A 24544-nucleotide genomic window follows, 5' to 3' on the forward strand; every position below is an offset into this window, starting at 1 on the left:
GAGAAACTAAATGCCAATGTTCTCCTTTTGAGGTTGTGCTTAAAACACCATTTTTCTTCTTTAGTGTTATTGGTAGGGTTAGAGTACGGAGGCTGTTCACCCCCCCCATCTACAGCAATGTGACACAGACGACACACGCTGCTGATTGTTGCTGCAGTCTGCTCCAAGGTGATCGGGCATCTCCAAGCAAAGCCTCTTAAAGACAAGCGATTTGATGTCACCGACTAACAAAGGGAGCCTTTGTAGCGCGCCCATCCCCCACCCCGCGCCCCAACATTGTCAATCTGCCAAGCGCTTCTGTGAGGAGAACGGTTTAATTGTTTCCGCCACGCCTGTACTTCTTCATTTTTCTCTTTTTCGTTCGGAATCCCAGAGACCGGGAAAATGAAGCCGTTATTTGCATGTCTAATGATACTGGATATCACATGCCTCTGAAAGGAGAAGGCACAGATGATTATTAATATAGCCAATAAAGTCCTCATTTATGCTGCCATCGGGTCTTGGTTGCAAATACTGCTTCCCAATACCTGCCTATTAAAAGCCATATTCCCTGGGGAGACATGCTCATTCTTGGAAAAATAAGGAAACAATAAGGCAGAAAAAGCTTTTGTGTTTAATCCATTGACAGTTTCAATGTTGGCATTAGATCCTATTAGGAATAAAAAAATGACAAGTTTAGTCAAAACAGTGCAGCCCAGATATTGATCCATCCGGAGATGAGATGAGGAGGGTCACCATCCTTCCTTTTTTCTGCTCTTCAGTCTCAAAGCTTTTGTCTTTTAGCAGATTTTAGCTTCCAAAGTTTATGAAGAATCCCATTTATTGCTAATTAACCGTAAAACTGCCTCCTGTGGTGCTGTTGAAGGAAGACCCTCCAGTTGGCATTAAGAAGGCCGACCAGAGGTGCTCAGCAAAAGCTGTCAGAGCCATTTTTCAATTCCTTCCTGGAGAAAACTCTACCTGCCGGAATTCTCAGCCGCCGCAGCAGCAGCAGCAACACGCGCCCCTTTCCATCAGGAGGCATTGAAAGCGTCTCATTTGCATGGCGGCTCAAGTAAAGAACAATGATTTTTGACAGTTAAAATATTCACTCTGGAGTAATCAGCATTTTTTCTGCAGGAAGAAGCCCTAAAGAATGACTACATTACTGCATTTCTCCCAATTATGGAAATGCAGAAGCATCTACATTATGTGTGGTATAGATGGAGGGATACGAACATCACCTGAAATATTCCAAGTGACATCATGGTACTTTCTTGGCTCATTCTCATTTAAGCTGATTAATCCGTCTCCTTAGTTAAGTAGAAAATGAAACTGACACAGGATCCGGGAATTGTGCGCAAAGCAACACATTAATCACGCTGATGAACCCCAAAAAGATGACTTGACTCTTGTGATCATCAAATCTGGTATGTTCACACCAGTAGATCACGTGTATTTTGGAGGAGGGCTTCAAAAATCCCTCCTCCCGACATACTTTCCTTTCTTTTTAGAAGTTCTTCACCAGATTCTTCATGGCTTGTTTGTGCCCCTGAACGGGATCACAGGATTACAGGCCCGGCAGATGAGTTTGTGATACTTTTCCACACCAACGCTCGTCTGCTTGGTGGCTAAACTCTGAGTCTGGGAGAAAGTGAAAGAAAGCGGGTGAGAAAAGGGGGAGCGAGATGCTGAAATATGAATTGCAAACCCGAGCTGCACCATCTGGGCCGAGAACGCACTGGTAGTGGAGAGCCGGGGCGCCGAATTAAACTCGCTACAGGGTCCATCTGCACCTCGTGAAATCAATCTCATTCTTTGATTTGATTAGGTCAGCCTCACAGAAGGAAGAGAAAACTGTTGTGCTCCTTGATCAGGCTTATTTTCTTTTGCATTCCGTTGCCCCCCCCCACTCCCCCGCTACGCTGATAACAGCAGTTGAGGTTAATACTCAAAAATCTCCCCCGAATTAAGACCCTGCATATGTACCACAGCCCAAATCTGCATCTCTACAGACTTTACATTCAGTTTTTTACAACCCTTTTCTCAATTTTCAGCTTTTTTCTTTCTCCACTTTACACTATTTTTTCCTTCTCTGGTCATTTTTTTGCGTTTATAAAGATCCACCTGCTCTGGAGAGATATTGATTCAGCAAATGTGTCCGAGGAGCTGTTTATTTCTTTCTTTTTTAAATTTCATTTTCTTCCCGGCGACCGACGAGCGAGCTCTGAAAATCTTTACTGAGAACAACTTTTGCACAGCACTTGGATCTTGAAGCGAGAGAATCCCCCCCGGCCCCCGCCTCCCTAAATCCTCTCTTTCTGGTGACATTGCAGCCTTTGTGATTAAAATGCACTGTCCTGCATCTGCCCCCGCAAACAAAAATGCTTTTCATGGGTGGCTGAATCTAATTGTCTTGTCCGCTAGTACTGAAGGTATTAACGTATTCTGCTAAAGGAATAGTTTGCCGGTGGCAGCGAACACAACACAGGGTGGAAAGAATGTGAACAAAGATGAAATGTATTATTAGCCGTTGACTTTAGTACAGATTACACGGTGAAAATTGACCCTTCTTTTCTCTCATTAGGTCATTATTGTCCGAGAGGAAAATAGAACCAAATGAAAACAGAAAGCTTGTCAATGACTCAGCTCTACGGTCCAATAGGAGAAAAGCGTGAAGCTGAACGCCTCTTCCTGATTGTAATTACTGTACCTTTGCCATCAATTGCAAAGCGTCATTTCTGCTCTTCTATGGGTCATGACACCATCTCTTTCCCATTGTCTCAGTAAAGCGCGAGCGTCTGCGGGGATAATAAATGCAAGATGCTCATTCCCCTGCGTGGCCTCCCTCAAGGCTCCTTCTCACCTCTCTCGAGAGCGCCATCGATTGTTGGCAAAGTGCAACAAATGTCCACAAAATGCCTCACGGTTCCAATCATTGCGTTATTGCGACACTTAATACGGAGAATTTGACCATGTCTGGACTTTTTAAGAGGTACAACTTCAGAATTTCTATGAATTAAAACAAAATAATAATAATATGAAGGTTTTCACCAATTGTCTTTAACTAGGAGGAAACTTTTCAGCGCAGTTTGATAAAACACTACATGTCATGAGACAGACTGGAGGGAAATGTTCCCAAGAATAGCTAAGTGCATCATTCATCATGCATTGTGCCATCTGCTCGGTAGATTCAAAATGTTATTGCAATATTTAGAATTACAGATTATTCATGTAGGTGTAATTAACAAAGTCAAAATCCAACAAATGGGAGGAAACTACATTAAATTTCCCGACGTGTCGGAGCAGATTTTATCTGGAGTAACTATTTAGGCTACCGTAGCCTAAGGCTGTACAGATGGGGAGCGTGAAAAAAAAATGGTAGGTCTAATTTTATCATTTCTGGCAATGAATTAGCCCCATGTTGGCCCCTCATTTCAGTATGAAGCCCCCTTGAATGAATCTGCTGGATCGGGTCTTTGAGACTGGGTCAGAAACCAGAAGTGGGCCATGAGAACGTACTGAGAAGAAATCGGTGAACATCTGGCTCCTACAAAAGACGACATGCAAACTAGTGCACACATTGCACGGCTTTAGGGTCCCCATGCATTTTACATGGAAACATGCAGTCTGCTACATATTTGATGGAGGACAGTGGATCTCCTTGAACTGTCGCCACATTATGGTCTGTACACAGCCACAACAAGCTCAGGATACCAGGATAATGTGGTGGATGGTGTCCCCCCAGCGGCAGTACACTAAAAGGTCCCATAAAAGCCTCTTGTATCAACCACAAAGAGCAACAAATGTAAAAGAAAAGAAGATAAATATTTTCCAACTGTAGACCAGGTGATGTAACTCCAGCCCCGAACCCCAACCCCCCAGGTAAATGATCCACTGAAACCCTCTTCCAATAACAAATACACACTGTACGATCATCACAATGCAGCTTAAATGAAATCCTAAATTAGAATTTACCGGCATCATTTTCCACTGTGCTTCGATTTAAACCAGATTTTAAATGTGCATTTTACAAGCGGCCCATAAAAAGTAATGGCAAAAAAAAATTAATCTGGTCAAGGCTTCAAAAACTGTATATATTTTGCGTTAATTACTCACCACTGATGATGTCTGGACTGTTTTCACAGCCTTTAAACATAAATTTGAGTTCAGGCTGCTTTGGATTCTGCTGTTTTAGTCAGAAAGTCTGGTATCAGACAGAGGGAACTAGATCAAGACCAGTCGGAACAAGTCATTTGGCCACAGAGCCACGTTTGATTGCATCCTGCTGTTCATTATATCAGGTTCTGTCCTGCTTCTAGTCCCAAAACACAAAGAGTAGGTGGATTGAAGCCTCTAAATTCCCACAGGTGAGAATGCGCTAAAGAGCTTCAAACACCTCAGTGACCCTGATTAGAAGTAAGTGACGGTTAACCGCCAAGATCTGACCCCACCGCCACGTCTCTCCCTTTAGCGTTTGCTGGATCAGGTGACTTGAGGATTCTGCTCATATTAACTCTGAGCCCAGTCAAGGCAGCGATTACACGTCCCTTAAAAATGACTGGGTCATGTAACATCACCTTCCAGAATGAATCAACCCTTTAATAGCCTTGTTTTTTTCTCTCGCAATGTTTTTTTAATATATCTATAATAATATCTTCTTTAATTAAACTCATCCTAAACAAAGGGATAGGCCGATCCTTTGATGATAAATGCCGTTTGAAGGAAAAGTAAATGAAAAGACTCCATCTTCAATCTTCTCCTGGTTGCTTGCTTCATTATTCTTTTTCTCTGCCAGTTCTAACTGGTTTTACATAGCGAAGAAGGGCCAGAACCACTCGCACTGACACGGAGAAAAAAATCATTAGCAATATATGTATGTACACATAGATGGGGGCAGGTATAGAATCTGTACATGGGTCCTTATTAGCATGCAGCCACTGGTAAAGTTGGTTTAACAGCCTGACATATTTCATCCTGCACTGACAGAAGAGGCAGCTGAAGCCCTGACTGGGAATCATGAGTGGCAAATGTAGCAGCGGTGTGCATGTGTGTGCATGCACAGTGTTTCTCCAGCGTGAGATTTCCTTTGTCTTCCTGAGCAGCAGCTTCCGAATATATCGCCGGCATTTCAACTCTCGTGATCTGCATGCAGGAGCTGGTATTTTCCCCTCATAAAAGATTCTGTTTACATCAGTGGCATAATGAGGTTTTTCCTTTACTTTGGTGGGTGAGAATGAAACTCCAGAGTTGGTTCATGAATCCAAAGGTTTTATTCAGGAGAGTAACAGCTCTGTTAGCATTTATGCTAGCGCCCCACTGTCACCTGCACGCAGGGCTCTGCTCTCAATGATCCTCTTTCTTCTGTGGCTTCTTCTTTCTTCTGTATTTGTTTCCCTACGTCACTTAATGTTGCATTGCTGTTGCCCAGGCAACCACCCACCACCCACATACTCAATCACGTAATTGTATCTTTGATTATTGTGGTTAAAACAGTCAACGATTACGTGGTTTGCAGTCGGGACCAGGAAATGTTCAACTAATATCGACATTATTTCTATTGGATGAATTCAGGCGCGCTGAAAAGATATTATAGATGTGCTGTTGTGAAACTGCAGACTATCAACGTGAGGAATTTAAGTTAGATAAAATGGCGAATGTACACATCTATGAAATGTTCTCATATACGCTGAGCTACAGGCACCAAAGATCACGTATAGAGTGTAAAAAGCAACGACAGTCTGTCATTAATTTCAGCTCTTTAAAGAGTTTCTCCGCGTGCAGGATGTTTCAAGGCATTTGTGTTAATGAGCTACATTATTCATCTGGAATGATGGCACAATTAGGAAAACAAAAGTGCAAGGTGTGACAATTTAAGTCAATGTGCTTTGTCAGTGTCTACAAACAACACCTTTGAGACAGGATATGCAAAAAAAGAAATTGTGGTGGGGGTTAGAGGTTGTTTTCTTTATATTGTGCACCCCAACCATGTCCCCAGAGGAGCTTCTGTGGGTAGCCTGTGGCAGAAACTAAATTAAATTTCATGAATGGGGTTTTGATATGTGCCTGTACTGTGTGTGTCTGTGCAAGAAAACTCAGAACTCAGAAAAGCCGGCAGGTATGTCAAGGCAACATTGTTGCATTTGTAAATGTCCTCCTCGGCGCCTCTCAAAGTCGGTCACCTTGGGGATGAAGGGGCTTACGTTAAAGGTGACTTAGAGTGATGGAGGTGCTTTTTCTGTTAAATATAATAAAAGCAAAGTGTTTCCAATTTCTACATTAACCTGCACTGCGTCTTCTCTGCTCTAAAATCTGGTTTACGTCCCTTCTTATGGCCTTTGTGTTGTGTTTGTTGGACACATTGCAAACTTGTTAGTAACTGGGAACCAGAGAGCTTAGTGGCCCAATTAGACTGTTTAATTATCAAAATAATGGGGTAAATGCGATAACATCTAGTACCTAGGACCAGTCAGGTTTCTCTTTTAACATCTAAATCACACCTTTGGTATATTTCAGGGAGCAACATCTGCCACATTAAGTGTCTCCATGATGTGTTTGTAGTGTATTGTGAATAACAATGTAGGCTAAGGTATATACTGTGCAACCTACATAGTTATTGTCCCCAGTGGGGCTCATTTAGCCAAACAGAACCAACCAGACTCGGTAACCTCAGTCCTTACTTGCAAAACAGCACAATAACAATGTCAAATTACATGTAGAGGTGCACACAATCTGCTGAGCATGGAGTTGCCCAAGCTCCAATTTTCCCCAAATAATGATGCTTTTATTGTGTTTTGCAGTTGTTTGGCTGAGGATGTCCACCTACTCTCTGCAACTCACTGTTATCATGTTAGCTTAGCATTAGAACGGGTCAATCAATAAGGCCAGATGGCTCGTTTCATCAAATAAAACAAAATACATGATCAAACCAAGTACTTCTAGGGTTTAGTGTTACTATTTAATTATTCAGCCTGACCTTTGCCACGATTTTTGATCTCTCTTTTTTTTCCCCCCCGCTGCAGTTACACACAGATTTGGACGTGGGCGGCAAAAGCATCAAGTACATCCTGGCTGGCGAGGGGGCCGGCACCATCTTCGCCATCAACGAGTTAACAGGAGACATCCACGCCATGAAGAGGCTGGACCGTGAGGAGAAGGCCGAGTACACGCTCACAGCCCAGGTCATTAACGCCGAAACAGACGAGCCTTTGGAGCCGCCGTCCGAGTTCATCATCAAAGTCCAGGACATTAACGACAATCCACCGCAGTTCGTGCAGGCTCCGTACCAGGCCTCGGTTCCAGAAATGTCTGCTGTTGGTGAGTCACAATAAACAAGCCTTCCATTCCTCTCTTCAGCTGCACGTAGCAGCCTAATCAAGTGTGTGATTTCCAACCGTTGATCTCTAATTGGCGATTGCATGAAAATAATGAGCAGACATCAAGAGGAGCGCGAGCAGGCCTAGTTACAAGTTTGCTTGAGTGTCTTGGAAAATGAAAACACAAGATTGATAGATAGTTCACAGTCCGATGCTACCAACACGTGCGCGCATTTTCAATGAAAATAAGAAGATCCTTTATTGTCATTGCGTGAGATTGTGCAACGGAATTCGCAGGCCAGATGGAGGGACGTTCTCAGCCGCTGCAGCTTCGGCTGAAGCTCTTGATTGAGTTGAGCCCTGATGGTGGGGGGCTCACACAGACACGGAGAGAGCACACTAGCATACAGGAAGGCCTAACTGCGGATCAAACCCACGTCCTCCTCGTGAGGCAATAGTGCAAACCTCTACGCAACCCTTCTTAAAAGGCTATGAAATGCTAATGTTACAATCATTCCAAAACCAACCCACTCATCAACCCATCTAGCAACACATGAGCTACGAACTCTTCGACTGAACCCACCACATGAGCAAAGCAGCAACGGTAAAAGAGACTTGAAGCGTATTTCCGGAATACGGCAGCAGCATTCGCATTAGTAGTCACAAAGTGCTCACAAAGTGGACACTCTGGCAGGCAGTCAAAAACACGATTCCCCAAACTGTATAGGTCAAATCTTAGGTCAGATCTTAAGAAGTGGAGCGGTTTATTGCATCCATTAATGCTTTTATACAGCATCATCACACTGCATAGGCTGGTAAATGCGAGATCAAATATTTATGCGGGCAATCGCCGGCTAGGAATTCTCGCGATGTAGGAAAGACAAAGCGGGCACAGCGGCCGTTTTACATTATTTTGTAAAAGTGGCAGCCAGATAGCGTGCGTACGTATCACATTTCCGAATCAAAGGAAAAGCAGTGGAAGCCACCAGCAATCACGAGAACCGTTAACTTAACTGCTGCAGCTATAATTGCCACAGGCCGGCGTTCTTCCCTCGCCCACAAACAAACAACTGCAAATACGGTCCAAACTGACCGTATACTAATATATTCATATATTCACATTCCTAGTCCGACCATGTGGTCATCGCATGATTCAGAGGTGCTAGGAAAGACCAGCAGCTCTACACAAATCAGCGCATGTTATGTTTTTTTCCCCAGATTTCTAGCTCCTTCCTCCTCGGAACGACCTCATCACTGATTCAGCACCAGTACCATTCTTGTAGAAAATGCTTCATCAGTAGCAGGAAGCTGTGTGTTGGTGTGTGTGTGTGTAAGGGTGTGTATGAAAATCAGCATGGATGCTAAGGCCTGTGGTTGGGTGACGCCCTCTGTTACCATGTTTCCTTGTTGCGCTTCCACTTGTTACCTGTCAAGAAGCTGACAGAACACGCAGAGCAGATGGCGTTCCCTACGTCCCTAAATCTGTTTGGTAAACTCCATCTGTAGGTCGCAGCCTTTGCCCCAGCGGCGGCGGCGATGGCGATTTAGACTCTTCTGATGGTTGTAGCAGCTACATCGCTGCTGCCACTCAAGCCAAATGGAACAAAATGCAGCACAAAAGAATCCATGTTAACACAAAGTTGCAGTGAACTCCTGTTGTCTGAACTCCGTTGCTTGATCCTGCTGCTTATTGTTTTGGATCTCAGTTGAAACACACTGTAGCTCTCTGAGGGTTGGTTTTTTTTATTTTTTTGCCTTTCCCGGCGTAGTTCAGGGACAGCCATCATGTTGCAGCACAGAGCAAAGTGGTACTTGACAGCACTCTGTGATTTGCAAGGGGGAATAACGTATAAGAAGTATTTTGCATCTCTTTGTTGATTGTTGTTCCCTTTTGTCACTTCTGATTAATTAAATATTCACAAACGCTCAGTTGTTTGCTTGAAAGGATTTATTTTTGCAGCGACTAGCTTTTCCTCTTGTTAACTTTTCATGGGCTGCGCCTTAATGGGACGGAGATGCTAGCAGCACGCAAACAATAAGTCATTCATCTCCTTACCTTATATTCATAAATCATGACTCTCTCAGCCCAGACATTTCGTATTTATTGCGCTGAAAAGACAATTTGTGGAGGACTCAGTGGATTATCGAGGGTGTGCCGAGTGGTGGGGAGCTAATAAAGTCTGCAGGAAAAGCAGCAGCCAACGGGAAGGTTTACATGAAGTCTTTTGCGTACGAACAGATCTTTACTTTGCTGGGCGATGCTGCATTATCTGAGTCCAGACAACGAGGAGAAGTCACCTGTATCAAATCATCAAAACTCTATTCCCCACCAGTGTAGATTAGCACTTTCAGAGCATGTCAGTTCCACTTCAGACATCTTAGCCTTTGTTCACTTATCAGCCTTTCACCCACTTAGTATCACTGAGACTCAGGATAAATATCAACATCCACCTTTTATCTGTCAAGGACTCCGGCCAGATAGAACCCCCCCCCCCCCCCCCCCTCCCCACTGAATGGACTCATCCCCCATAAGAAGCAGTCCCACAGCCAGATGAGATATGTGACATGGGCCACTGAGGTCGCCATGCTTCCTGTGTGCGGAAGAGCATAGAGGTTAATGGGAAATGAAGGAGGAAGACCTTTTGTTCTTCCTTTAAAGGAACCAGGCGGATAAGACGTGTGGCTTTCTGTGACTTTTCTCCGACTTTCATTACCCTGAATGGATGCGACTCCCACTTTAATTGTTGAGTAGATGGTCTCTGAGAAGTAAAGTCTGACAAAGGCAGAGGTGGTGCTCGTGCAGGTGTAGGGACGGTGGAGCAGAACCCGGGCTCAGTGCAGAGGATATGTAATATAAATAGCACTTCTGTACACACCCTGTTGGACAGGAAACATGCTTTAAACACAGCATCTTGGGCCTTGTTCAGAAGTTAAATTCCAAAATGGTTTCTTCATTTCCTGTTTTTTTTTTCTGCATGTAACTATTGATTGCTGGGTGGGTTTGTAGACCCTAGAGTGTGGTTTTCTGGTGCTTATTTCTTTATATTTCCATTCACAGAATGTATCCTGGAGATTATTTGGTGATTTCTTAATGTTCCGTAACGTAAGTGATGAATCTGGAACATTTGGCGTTGGACTGAGGCCACTTTAGCTTTGTTCTCAGGTGCACAGGGATGGAACCTCCAGCTTCTTATTGTTCCATTGCTGAAGACATGTTGGATGCCATTAAGCAAATATTCAAATATTTAAATAACTCATGTCAACGAAATGGAAAAGGAACAAAGAGGACGCACTGACTTTGATCCATCGTTTATTCGAACTTAAATAATTCAATGAAGCCTCAATCAAATCGACTCTTTTGGATCCCCCCCCCCCTCCCCCCCAACACACACACTTTCACTTTTAAAACCTTTGAAATCGAATTTTCTCAGTATCTAAGAAGAACTGTGATCTTTTTTTTAATTTAGGGATTTAAAAAAAATGTCATTATGGCGGTATTAATTTTAATGAGCTCTAAAGTGCATGGTCACAGCTTTGGGAGTAGATTTATCATATGGCTACGGCAACTGACATTTTGTTTCGTTTGTTTGTGCAACCGTGGCCATGATGAGAATTCATTTGCACAGATCTCACAGGATTAGCTCATCCTGTTTTGCTCTTAATGGGGTCTTTGACTTTAAGGCCGACACACGCTGACAAATTCCCCCACATGCTTGTCGACCATATGCTGGAATTATGAGGCTCTGCTCTCCTTCTGCAGCTAACAAGGGGGATGTGATGTCGCTGTAAATTGTCTGCTATACCTAACAGTTCAGGTAATTAGAAAAAGGTCTCCAGACCCTCCCCCATGGCCTGCAAGCGGCAATAATTGCTACGCTCCGAAACAAACTTGCTGAAAGTTCTTTTGCCGGTTAGAACTCGTGCAAGCGACGCCCAGGAGTGCTCAGCTGCGAGCACGCTTCATTATCAGGGTGATTAATAAATTCTCACACAGACAGATGGCCCCGTGCACCGGGCACACGCTCTGAAACCACTGCAAAATGAATACCTGCATGGAAACGCTGATCGCCGCCAAATATGTCGAGCGCGGCTAAATTGGAGCGGAGACATAAACATGAAGTGACATTAATAGATTACCTCGAGATGATTTGCATTTTTCAAGTTATTATGGATGCGAGTAACAGGACTAACAGGCACAGCCATCGATGTTGGGCCCTAATGATGTTTCTGATTACACTCTCATCACCAGAGGCAGCTGGGAAAATACGTAAAGGCTTGTCATCACAGATTTGGACGATAGATGAGCAGACTTGATCAAGGGGAGACATATGGAAATGAGCGAGATACAAGCGTGCATCAGAGCTACACATAAAGACTTAGCACAGGAATACGTGAGCCATCAAAAACATAAACAGGTCTATCTATCTATCTATCTATCTATCTATCTATCTATCTATCTATCTATCTATCTATCTATATCTATCTATCTATCTATCTATCTATCATCTATCTATCTATCTATCTATCTATCTATCTATCTATCTATCTATCTATCTATCTATCTATCTATCTATCTATCTATCTATCCTTGTCTCACGTGTCTTTTGGATCAATGCTAGAAACACTGAGCTATTTTAAGAGCATTTCATGCTCCACTTGGGCCAGATGTTCTGTTAAAAAAAAAGAGTCCTTCTTCTCATATCTAAAATATCCAAGTCTTCTACACCCTGGATGTATTTCCATGGAGTCACTAAACACAGTTTAACTTGAAACATCTTCGGCTTTTCTTCAGGGTCACCACAGCCCACATAAGAGTCCATCTTTTTATCTTCAGCGTTACGCTCTGAGCGTTACGCTCCTCAGCTCTTTGGGTCTCTCCCTTCTCTGATCCTGGACTCTGGTGGTCTGCAGCTTGGCAGATGGAGAGAGTGGCAGGGGGTCCCTGGCCCTTTAACATAGCGGGCCGCTGGATCCAAAACCTCAGCCTTTAGTGGGCAGGGGCACATCTGAAGATTATGCTCCAGGGCCGGCCGGGCAGGGATGGAGCAGGCCTGGGCTGGGTTGACAGTGGTGAGCGACTCAGAGGGCCGAGCGAGGGCAGGAGGAGGTCGGAGCGGTGAACCCAGCCAAGGCCGTGACTCTATCAGGACTGTCGTACTGCCAGGAAATGGCGTGGATGCCAGCCTGGCCTTTTCTGTGCCTGTGCTAAATGGGGATAGGACAGGCCTCCAGGGTAGAGATGATTTAACTGACATGCTGGAGTTTATCTGTAAATAACCTGCTACCGCCATCTATCTCACCTTGTTTGGCAGCAGCATCTGGATGCTCGTGAGTGTGCGCATATGGCTCCGTATTTATGTCAGGGCTTGTCTTCTTAATCTACACGTGATTTTTATTTAACGCCTGCCAGTAAGCACAGTAATAAACACAAACTGTTTCTCTCCATTCCTCTTGTCTCTTATTCCCCACCATCCAACAGATGACTGAGGGTTACGGCTAATTCCGCACCTCTTTGTCAGACATACATCTTCCAGAATATAGATTTTGAAAAATGAAAGTCAGTTATTCCTTTGGCAGCACATGTTTGTTGAGAAGAAAAAAAGTACATATGGGAATAATCCCAGCTGTTCAATATCAAATGCATGTTTTATTAATTCATCAAGAGTTATTTATTATCCAGTGTAGCTCTGAATAATGTATGGAACATCATCAGTCATTGGTTCATTCCGTGATAAACTCTAAGCCCTTCGGAGCCTCCTGTGGTTTGACGTTTTCCCGAAGCATGCGTGCACACATTAGCCATGTGTATCTGATGTACATGCACACATCAAATCAGCCAGCACTAAACCACAGAGCTGCTGCTGGAATGAAGCCAGCATGCAGTTAAAAAAAATACTTTTCAGGTGTATCGTTTTCCTGCTGTCCTTTGTAGTCCAAAGTGATTCACTCCCGTTTTTATTCCTCTCGCTCTGCCTTCCATCCTTCCCTCCCGTCTTGCGTTTGTTGTTGCCATCTTTCTCTTTTGCTAAGCTAATGCTCTGTCTCGCTCTCTCCATGAGGATAACAAAAAAAGTGTCTGGCTCCCAGGTAATGAAGCTCTTCAATGTGATCTGCACGAGATTACTTCCCTCGCTGGTCTGGCTGCTTTGCCCCGGCGAATAAAAAAGACTCTCAATAAGACCCTGGACGAGCAGCCACAGCAGTCGTTTCTCAGGCAGATTTGTGTCTTGCTGCATCAGGTTTTGGCAGGTGAAGCATGGAAAGAGAGAATGGAAGAGGCTAAACAACAAGTTTGTAGAAGGGAAGGATGGATGCAAGCGCTTTCATGTGTGCTTGTAATGATGATGATGATGATGCTGCTGTCACACCCACCAGTTCTGATCAAATCACTCCTGCACATGGCTGTCTTCTCTAACTAAGGGTTACTTATGCATCTGCTTACCTTTTTGCACATAACACATTGCTGCACAGGCGCACGCACACACACAGAGACACACACACGTGAATGCTGGAGTCATATTTGCTCTCCTGCTCTCACACGGCGCTGATCACTTTTTCAGGGTGGCTTAATCAATCTGAGGGTGAAATGAGAAGGACGCAGCAGTCTTCCTTCTTCCTTCCTTCAGCAGCGCTGCGGGGCTGCAGGGCCTGATCCTCGATACCTTGACATGCGTTTTGATGGCTGTGTCGCGCCAGACGAGGGTACAATTCTGATTAATCAGGAGTGAGTTTAGACTCTGATGTCACTAAAATTGATGCAGATGTGACGTAATGACCAACAGAAAAAGAGCCAGCAAATGATTGTTTTTGTCTACAGCTCATTACTGACCTCAGCAAATAATTCATTCATGATTGAAAGATTTGGAAGAAAATACGACTAAACAAATTACAATAATAGGAAATGCGGGCTCCTCTAGGCCCGAGCTTTATCAACGGGCTTTGGTAGGAATCAGTTTCTATCTATCTATCTATCTATCTATCTATCTATCTATCTATCTATCTATCTATCTATCTATCTATCTATCTATCTATCTATCTATCTATCTATCTATCTATAAATGACATTACATTTTTTGGAACTACAATGAGGAAAACTACTACTCTAAACTACCGTATTTTCTGGACTATATGTCGCTCCAGAATTTAAGTCGCACGAGCCAAAATATGCATAATAAAGAAGAAAAATAGATATATAAGTCGCACTGGACTATAAGTCGCATTTTCGGGGAAAATTTATTTGATAAAATCCGAGACCAGGAACATACATTTCATCTTGAAAGGCAATTAGCAATCCATTAGCATGGATTAGCAATAGGGTTACGGTATGCTAATGTAACAAATTCAGCTACATGACCCACAACGAACTGAGTACGTGTCTGCTTTGTTAATGTAACATATTAACACTTATTCAGATAACTATAGCATAAAGAACATCCGAGCAAGTTTACCAAACAATCAAGTCTAATTCCATAGACGAAGCACCGCTTCTTCTTCTGCGTCGCTAAAGGAACTCGTTCCTCAGGTACACACGCCTAGAGCGCCCTCTTGTGGTTGTCAGCGTGAAAATAACGAACATGTGAAATTCTGTAATAATGTATTTATTTAAGTCGCTCCGGAGTACAAGTCGCACCCACTGACAAACTATGAAAAAAAGTGCGACTTGAAAAAGTGCGGTACTTGATTTATTGCTTTAAAAAAAAGCTTTTCTGTGCATTTTAAATCTGTGTCTCTATTTTTCGAAGCAATAGTGAACTGATCATGGGTGTGGTTTGTGGTGCAGACATCGTGTTTTTTTTCTAAATCAAATATTCCATTAATAGACAATAATAATAATTGTAAGAAGAAGATACCACATTCATTTTGAGTTCACCATGAAAATAGCTCACCATGTCATAGTGGAGACAAATCTGGCGACACATTCTCATTCGTCATCACTAATTGCCTTTAGCCTCCACAAACTACAGACGACAGAGTTGTTCTATCTCAAATCTTCTGTTTAGAGTCTCAAATGCTAATTTAATTCTTCATATTTCTTCCTTGACACTTGTATGTAAGTCACATTTTCAATAATAATGAAAAGCAAAATGAGATAAGTTTTCATTCAATTGCTGACCCAAGTCTTTTTCAGCAGGTTCAAGTCTTCATTATTTTGACAGATTTACATTATATATTTGAAGCCATCGAACTCGAGTGTAGCCAAATGGTCAGGACTCACATCACACCACTGTTTCTTTGTTGCGAACACACACACTCGCTGTCTGGCTTCACCACCATAAGATGGCAGTTCTCATATCCCATGGTTCACTGGCTCAGGGAAGCGGGACGAAGTGGTGATACATCATCTATAAACAGTATATATCGTTCTTGTCCCTAGTTCAGGCTCAGAAAAGTCCAATTCAGGTTTTCCTACTGAAAGTGTAATCCTAACTGGGTTTAAATGTAGATTCCTGAGGGAGGAATCAGCTCTGAGGTATCAGATTTAGAGTGTTATGAGTCTCCAGGTTTGTAATCCTCTAAGATCATCATGCAATTTATAGATCTATCCACCCGACTGTAGAGAGAACTGGTACATTTGCCAGCCTAGTTTTTAAATTGACCACTCCGATGTGTGAGTTGTGTGGAAGCCATACTGGTGAGTGGGAGGTCCTGTGGAGGACTGTGGAGGACTCCAGTTTTGCAGCTCCTACTTGGTAAATGCTTACTCATACCTTCAAAGTTGCCAGGAAGCTTTCTTGTACACATTGCTCAGCTCACTAATCAATTATTCAGGAGGATAGTTGTGGATATTTAATGCCACGTTGTAGAGTCTTTTCTCTCTGCACATTCTCCTCCTCCCCTTTATCCAACTCTTTTCTCTTTGGCATCTCCATCCTACTGAACGCTGTATTGTGCCGTGTGCCCCTCTCATTAGGGTGTAGCTTTTTAAAAAAAATGGTAAGAACTCTTCAGGCAAAAGTGAATTCCTTGTGTCAGAGGATGTGTGCAGGCTCTTCATGCTTCGGGTGATTTTACAGTGCGGAGCAACAATAGCAGGATAACAGAATCCTCCGTATTCTCATCCTCCCATGTCTGCATTATTAATTGTCTAGGGTACCATCCACAGCTATTTGGGCCCCGCAGGCAGCCGGCACATGGTACCTAAAATTAAAAGCTGCAATTGACATAATAACAGTCTTTAAAGTTTCATTTTGTTCTTACAGAAGACCGCACGGTCTTAATTTAACTGGAAGGAGAAAAGCGAGAGAAAAAAAAACAAAAACAAGTTCAAATGGACAGAAAAGGAGGAACTTTTATATATTGTTAAATGTGAATTTGTTTCTAAGCGACTACAGTTAATTGGCCTCACTGGGGGAGGGGAAGGATTGGCAAAGTAAATAATGGTCATCAAGGCGTCAGATTTGAGACGAGAGGTCAGTTCAATCACGTAGGTAAAAAGGGGGGTAGATACGTCTGCACGGGAAGGTTGTTTAGAACAAACAGATGATAAGACACACCCACCAGAGGGGCAAAGCTCTTGTTTTTGCACCTTCCCTCATTAACTAGTTTTAGGCGAGAGCCACGAACAAAGGGCATTAGTAATCTGTCATTTTCTCATTTGTGAACATTTCAGTTTTTCTGAAATGCAAAGTATAATTTCCGCCGCACACCAAAAACAAGAGGAAATTCAGCTCACATACAAAAGAACCAGCAAATTGTTTGTAAAGTTTCAGAACAAAGTGAGAACCTACCATCCAAATCTATGAACCCGCTACACTCGCATGCAGCTGCTTTTTCCACCGCTGAGAGACTCGACATGAATGTATTTGTCACTTCTTTCAGTTTGTCACTTCTTTCAGTTTGTCACTTCTTTCAGATTTTACACAGACCCCCCCCAGAAACAACAAGAAATCCATTGCTGACACAGAACCTGTTTTAAGGGTTCAATCAATGGCTGGATGTTGCGCTTCTATGTTATTTTACTGTAGGGCTTCTCCCTTGCCATCAGTGTCTCTGCAGTCCCGCAACAGGTTTACAGGCTAACACCAGGGGCTGCTGGGTAATTGAAAGAGTGTTCTCTCCAGCACGTCACAGAGCCATCCCTTTAAAATTTCACCACACCCCTGCAAGAGTAAACAGACCTTGGGATTCCTCAGGGCGCGTACCCACGTTGCACCATTCCTGTCGCTTTCTGTTGTCATTTTTAATGCCCCCACCATCCTTTTTCCATTTCTTTTTATTTCCCTCTTCGTTGACGCGCCGTTTGAAAGTTGACTCGCCGTTGCATCTGTTGCACAACTGCCAACTTTTAACAATTTGCACGAGCGCGCGTCTGTCTCATCGACCACGTATTTCCGGACGCCTTCCTCGAGGATGCTTCAGGACGTGGTGGCATGTAGCGTTCCGTCTGTGTGTTCCCTGTGATGGATTGCTTGTCAGGCAGCAGCAAAGTGGCATTAAGTTGCTGGTCACGTAGTGCATTTCAACATTCCTCTGGGGGGAAAAAAAGCTTTAACTCTTCTAACTCCAGGACAGCTGTCAGATGACAGAGTGTATTACTTAGAAGGCACCTGGCTTGGAAACACATGATGTTAAGAGGTTCCCTGGACCTCCGTGTGTTAATGCAGCAGGGCCGTTTCACGTAGTGCGTCCAGCTGTTTGTTTTCTGATAAAGGCAACAAACTACAGTAATAACTGGGATTTTATTTGGTTTTTTTCATGGATTTCTCCTGTGCTGGCTGTAAGAATAGAATAGGTTTTGACTGAGAACACGGTGTTGCATTGCTGCTGCAGGGGAGGAACGAAGGAGTCGTCTCTCAGACAGTGTTGGATAGGACGGAGACGCTTCCTTTCAAGTCTGTCCTTTTCTGTCGATGCAACGCCAGTAGTTGCACAACTCCTGGGATATGAAAATAGCAACATTGTGAAAGGATTTTTTTTCTGTCGAATTTAGCCAATCTTTCTTCAATCCCAAGCATCCAATAATGTATGATATTTGGTAGCACATCACGCTCGTAGTAATAATAACAAGGACGAGTTAACTGAAGAGTTGGACTTCTGACCACACTTTTATGTATCAAGGGTAGATTTATTTCATACAACATTTTGACCAACACAACTACATATTGCTACGATTAAATCTTTAGTTCAACTTGCCACATATCTTTTTTTTTTTTAAAGTTTCTAATATTTCTAAATGTTGGTAATATTTTCAATGAGCTTTCCTCTATGACTCCACAGGCAAACAGGATTCCGTAGTTGATAATGGTCAGCAGATAAAGCAAATACAATAGAAAGGATAAAATGAATCTGTGCAAAGCCGGGTCCTTCACTCCTTCTCCTATGTCTCATTACATGCAAACAGCACGTATGTGCTGGTACAAGTGAAAACCATGGTCGACTCAACTTAATACAGTAGTTAAAAAAAGAAAAAAAAACAACCACCACATGTTCATCTCTCACCACAGCTTCATATTATACTGAATTATGGTTCCCCCCGCTTGGTCCTGTTTTATTGAACAGGCATAATTCACATTAAACACCCTTGGCCCTTGGCAGAGTTTCCAAATTAAGCAACATTTTGTTCATTTACCCAAAATAAAGCTGTTCATTAGACAATATATGCCTTCTCCTCTGTTATTACCTTGCCATTGTAAATGCCTTGGGAGTAATTAAACATGCAAAGTACCCAATTTTCCGTCTTCGGCTTCTCGTCCTGAACTCTATCTGCTTGTTGCACACATTTCCCATGAACTAATTAAAGTAAATCAATGACAGAACTCCTTAAAATGGCAGCGTGGCATGTGTCACAGTCGTCAGTGGCCAACAAAGGAGCCTCTTAATTATTTTGTCCGTGCCTTTTCTCTAAACAGATTGTCAAGGTGGCAGACTCAGTGGCCGATTCTTTAAAATAGTGTTGTCATGCTGAGGGAAGGGGGAAAAAAAGTAAATAGGCAAACATGCGTGCACAAGTTCCATCCCGGAGACTAGTGATTGTACTACAACAATGACAGTGAAAGTGTGTAAGTGTGACAGTCCCTCTACTCTTCAAAAGTGCAGCACCCCTTATCCATCACTGGCTCTGGGGAACAATTTATTGGACGCTGACAACCATAACTTATCTTCAAGCTTTGTTTCGTTCCTCATGTAAGCTGCTCTTTGTTTTGTTTGGCAAAGTCTAACGAATGAAGATTGCGATTTAAGGCCGGAAACAAGCACATCTGCTTGGTTTTTCGGAGACATTGGCTCTCCTCTTCAGCTGTGACCCCCATCTTAGCATGAGTAGTGCTGTTACGGAGGCTGACGGTCAAGAGACAGAATGGCTTCTTTCCTGTCTTGCAATTATTTTGCTGCAATCTGAAACCAAACATCTTTGTACTATAAATATAAAGCGTCACAGTGGGAGCCCGTGCAGTAGATCAGTGTTTAGTGCAACGATAACAGATGAATTGTTGGTAGGTTGGAGACATCCTCTGGCCGTGGCACAAGCTTTGCACATGCTAATTGTTTATGAACATGCTTAATTATTTAAGACTTCCCTTAACACTTATTTGCAGAGTTTCCAAAAATACTCATTTGGAACTGAAGAATTCTCCTAATATATAGAGGCCAAGCAGGGAAGCTCCGAGCACGTCATTGTGGTTGGATGGATGGATGGATGGATGGATGGATGGATGGATGGATGGATGGATGGATGGATGGAAGGATGGTTGGATGGATGGATGGATGGATGGATGGATGGATGGATGGATGGATGGATGCTTGCTTTCCTCATTGTTACACTGACAATTCTAATCACCTCTTAATTCTTATTCTACCCCCCGTGTGTGCAAATGCAGCTCAATCAAACGGTTCATGCAGTCCAAAAATAGCGCTGGTGGTGCTGTTGGAAAAACGGACTGTCAGTCTCTTTATGTCTGATCATGTGCTATTATGCGCTCTGCCACATCAGGGAGAGGGATACATCAGTGTGTATGGGATTGAAATCAATACATAATCACTTCAGTGTCAGCACACTGGCACTATCAGGGGGAGTCCAGCACCGCAGACCTGCAATTTCAGGAGAAAAACAACAACAAAAAAAACAGGTTTATGCTATATTTCTGACCTCAGAAAGCTGATTTGGGGGTGGGCCAGGGGGGTGTAGCGCATGTCTGTCTTGCTGACTTGAGCCGACTGTACGGTGGAAAAGCACTGGTAAATTTTCACTGTGCATGTGTTGAATGAACAAATTTTTGAAGACAATATCCAGAGCATCGTTCTCCAACATGTCAGATGGCATTAATGTCTTCTGAGATCTGCCTGTGTCTCCTCAGGAGGCTGGAGGTTGCTGTTGAAACCTTTCCTGTCCAACAGACACAATGGCTACTGCCTAACTCCAAATGACATCCACCAGGCACAACAAGCATCGAGTTACTGACATTTCCTGCTTGGATTTATGGAAGAATTGTTTGTACAGTAGCTAGACTATGAATACACGCTGAAATTCTTTAAAGCTTCCGTCCCTGTTACCTGCGTCCGATTTCTGTCTTATTGTGGAAATGAAAGGAACCATTTCCTGTTAGTTTTGTCACATTATTAACACGATACTACTACACTCCTACCGATGCACATTTGTGCTCCTACCTAGCTCCTCTTTCTGTTTATCCTTGCATATCGGTCTTTCTTTCAACCCCTGCAGTGTAAAACCAGTCAGACATAAACAGTATTGTTTTACCCGGGTAGGACTCACAGCAGGGCACTGTTAGCCCCACACCTCATGCAGCCCACAGCTCTCCCCATGCCTCAGTGATATCCTTTCTCTATGGCTCAGTGCCCACATACATATGAATGCCCCCTGTCTTCTACCCTTCACGCTTCTGAGGTGGTCCAAGCTGAACAGAGCTGAGATATAACACTGCTGCTCTGCTTGCTGTGTAGAAGGACACAAAAGTCTAGTATTCCAGCTGTGGATGGAATGGAATCTCTCCTTTTTACTGCAATGGTTTTGAGTGTGTTAGAGAGAATATAATAGGCATTACAACAGAACTTGGTTTCTCTCCAGGAGGCGAGTCCAGTCAGGATTTTTTCAGCGTTATGTTCGATACCGTTTTAAAATTTCCCATTGAAAACCGCATCATATGTCGGATTTATCTGTTAAACAGCTAATTTTGATACACACCACCAAGGTGACTGGTCTCAAATCTGTCTGATCCAATATTTTGCCACATGTTTGATAGAATTTTACAACAATCAAAGCAATTTCACTCTCGAACACAAACACGTATAGAATTAGCAATAGCTACTTATTTATCCCTTATCCTTCATCAGTTTGTTAAGTGAATATAATTTTCTCTCTCTCTCTCTCTATCTCTCTCTCTCTCTCTCTCTCTCTCTCTCTCTCTCTCTCTATATATATATATATATATATATGGAATATATATATATTTGAATTTATATTTGATGAAAATAACACAAGTTTGTGCCTCAAAATGCAGGTAAACATGATAGTGGAAATAATCATCAAAATGGATTCCCTAAAAATGCACTTTTAAATAAAAATAACTGGCAATTATTTAATTAGTTAATTGCCCCGCCTATCGTATGACAAAACCCCGCCCTGTGTTCTCATTCAGTGGGGGAAAAAAGCTGTCAACCTACCTTATCTACAAATGTCTTGCTTTGGAAGTTGTGTATACTTTAATGATCAGTATGGAATTAACTTCAGGGGACTCCTGGGTGTGATTAATGAGATTACAGTTAATGTGGGGAAAACAAGTCTAAAAGCAGGTTGTATTTCCAGACATGTTTAATATGCGTCACTCTAGAGCGCTGCGACTCCAACACACTCTCCAGGGAAAAGGTTACATGCATGCGTGTGTGTATGTGTGTGTGTGTGTGACATGGTGAGACTAATGTATTTAGGGAGAAAACAACCTGACTGCACCACGTTGCACATCTCTACAAACACGTTAAAGCAAAGGCTGCAGTGTCAGAATCGTTCTGCCAGTAAAGTTTTCATCTAATTCTTATTGGACAGCTTTTCTTTGCAGCAGTCATTCATCTCTTTCCTTGTTTTGTTGCTGTTATTGTAATCCCAACAATGCTACAGGCTGAGACTAAAACCCAGAGACAATATTCCGCCTACATTTGAGTTTCTGTGCCCAGCGGCTGGCCTACAGCTGCTGCGGCCCCAAAACTTTGGGTGCCTCGTCGAGAGAGGACGAGCTAATCTGCACTGATTTTAAACAGCTACAAACGGTGGCGGTCCTAATCCCTCTTTTTATCAGGTGGAGAGGAGCTTTTTAGCCCTATGGGAGGTAAAGAAAGAAGGAGCTATTTCACGCTTCAATGACTCCACTGTTTTTATGAAGATTTTTTTTCGCCCCGCCTTTGACACGCACACATCTGTGCACACACACACACACACACACACTCTAGTCCATATATGCAGAGACGTCTTTCAAAGTATAAAGGTGATTTCCCTAATTAGGGCTCTGTATATGACTGTCTTTTCTCTCTGTAATTTAACTTTAAAGAAGATAAGACACCAAATCTCAGTCCAAAATGAGGTGCAATTTTCATTGCTGTCGCACATTTTCTTTATTTGACAGTTGGCAAACATCCACATCACGCAGCACAAATGTTCTTACTGCATGGCTGCACACTTCCGTGCACCCATCTACGGGATATTACTCACATAATTATGTTTCCTTTCATTCTGTCAATCAATTTATCTGATACTTTATTCACTTATCTACCGTGTTTGCAGAAAATGTAGACATAATGGCAGCTTTTAAGGTAGAACTGTCGTTGGTATACACGATTAACCTCGTACATCATCCCGGGCTGTGTGAAAACATGCAGCTTATGCTAAAGACAGCCAATGCAGCAGCTTGTATTAAAGGTTTATAGAATATCCCTCTCACTGTTTAGTTTCTGTAAAATGAGATTAGGGAGGCTCGAGTGATTAGTTAAAAGCTTTTGAGTGAAAGCCAAAGTTCCAACTTTTCCTTTTTCCAGCGAAACTGGTGAGCTCACCAGTTAGAGGAAGCACAGAAGTCGACAAGAAGGCTTAGAATAGGCGAGGCTGGCTTTGGCCGCACAACGGCATAGCGCACCTCATAAATATGACAAAGCAGGGCCTCAGAGGACCACTTCAGACCTCTCCGTGTGAAATAATTGGACCAAAATGGTAACACTGTGATGCCCGTTTCTCTGTGAAGGTGACACAAACAAGGTGGGACTTAAACAAAGTCAAAAACTCCAGTGTATTGCAGTGTATTGTTGGTTACACTGACTTGGAAGCGCAGCACAGACCTGTCAGGACAACTTCCCCGCACTCGTGGGACTGACGTGTTTGCGGGCTCCGTCCCAGCCGTGCGCGTTGCGGCGTCCGTCCCCGTCAGGTGTGAACACAACGTCCTGCTGATGCTTGACGGCTGATGGAAGTGGCGGAAAAAAAAAATCACGCTGTGATGAGACGACGTGTTGTGACAATATTGCTCAGGTGAGCGAGACAGTTGGACACCAACTCCAAAAGCAGACGGTTGGAAGGTACCAGAGGGGTGTTTGTGTGGCTAACATGTTTCTGTCTGTTCATCCCTCCCAAATGTGCCCATTAAAGCTCAACATAGAACTAGATTTAATCTTTTGCTGCACATTATCTTTAAGCATTAGTTCAGAAACTTTAAAACTATATACTTTTTCCATCTGAAGGTGTTGTGTGGCTACATGTACGTACCTAGTGATGAACAAGACACGTTAGGATGCACACTTCAGAAAGCTGTGGATTGTATTAGCAAGTCAAAATGACGCTTTTATTTACTTTCCGTTGTTTCGGTGCCTGTGGAGGCAGACGGAGAGCACAGAGTAGATTGTTCCCTCTCCAGAGACTCTTTCATCGGGAGGCATTTTCCCTGTGTATTAATTCAGTACCTTTGAATCCCAGTCTCGGAGCCACGATGTGACACCGGTCTTTAGTACAAGTGCCGTTTGTGCTGCAGATGGATTTTGGCGCCCGTGGCAGGACCTGCGCCATGTGCAGAGGGGGACGACTTCCTTTGTTGTCAGAACACCTTCAAACATCTCTGGCAGAAACAATTACCATACCATCTGCAGCCTCGTGCAGCGTGCTGCTCTCTCACAGAATGTCATCCTCCTTTCACTCACCTCTCTCTCTCTCCCCAACACACACACACACACACACACACACACTCCAGAGAATGAAGACTAGGTAGGTCATTGTGAATTAAAATGGAAGAACATAATTGCTTTAATAGTCTCTTCTTGTT

General features: G+C 43.1%; 1 protein-coding gene and 1 long non-coding RNA gene across 8 annotated transcripts in view; one reads left to right on the top strand and one right to left on the bottom strand.

The window, feature by feature from the left end:
• The window catches only part of LOC130516522 (uncharacterized), a 230160-nt gene that overhangs the window by 116050 nt on the left and 89566 nt on the right, over positions 1 to 24544 (bottom strand). The gene's annotated exons all lie outside the window — the stretch shown is intronic.
• cdh8 (cadherin 8) overlaps positions 1 to 24544 on the top strand; it is a 75881-nt gene that overhangs the window by 22049 nt on the left and 29288 nt on the right. For all 7 annotated transcript variants that reach the window (XM_057017405.1, XM_057017431.1, XM_057017455.1 and 4 more), the window contains one exon: positions 7002 to 7296. In XM_057017405.1, the coding sequence (XP_056873385.1) occupies positions 7002 to 7296 (295 nt within the window). The remainder of the gene's footprint in view (positions 1 to 7001; positions 7297 to 24544) is intronic.

This window comes from Takifugu flavidus, chromosome 2 (genome assembly GCF_003711565.1).
Source record: "Takifugu flavidus isolate HTHZ2018 chromosome 2, ASM371156v2, whole genome shotgun sequence".
NCBI classification, from domain to species: Eukaryota; Metazoa; Chordata; class Actinopteri; order Tetraodontiformes; family Tetraodontidae; genus Takifugu; species Takifugu flavidus.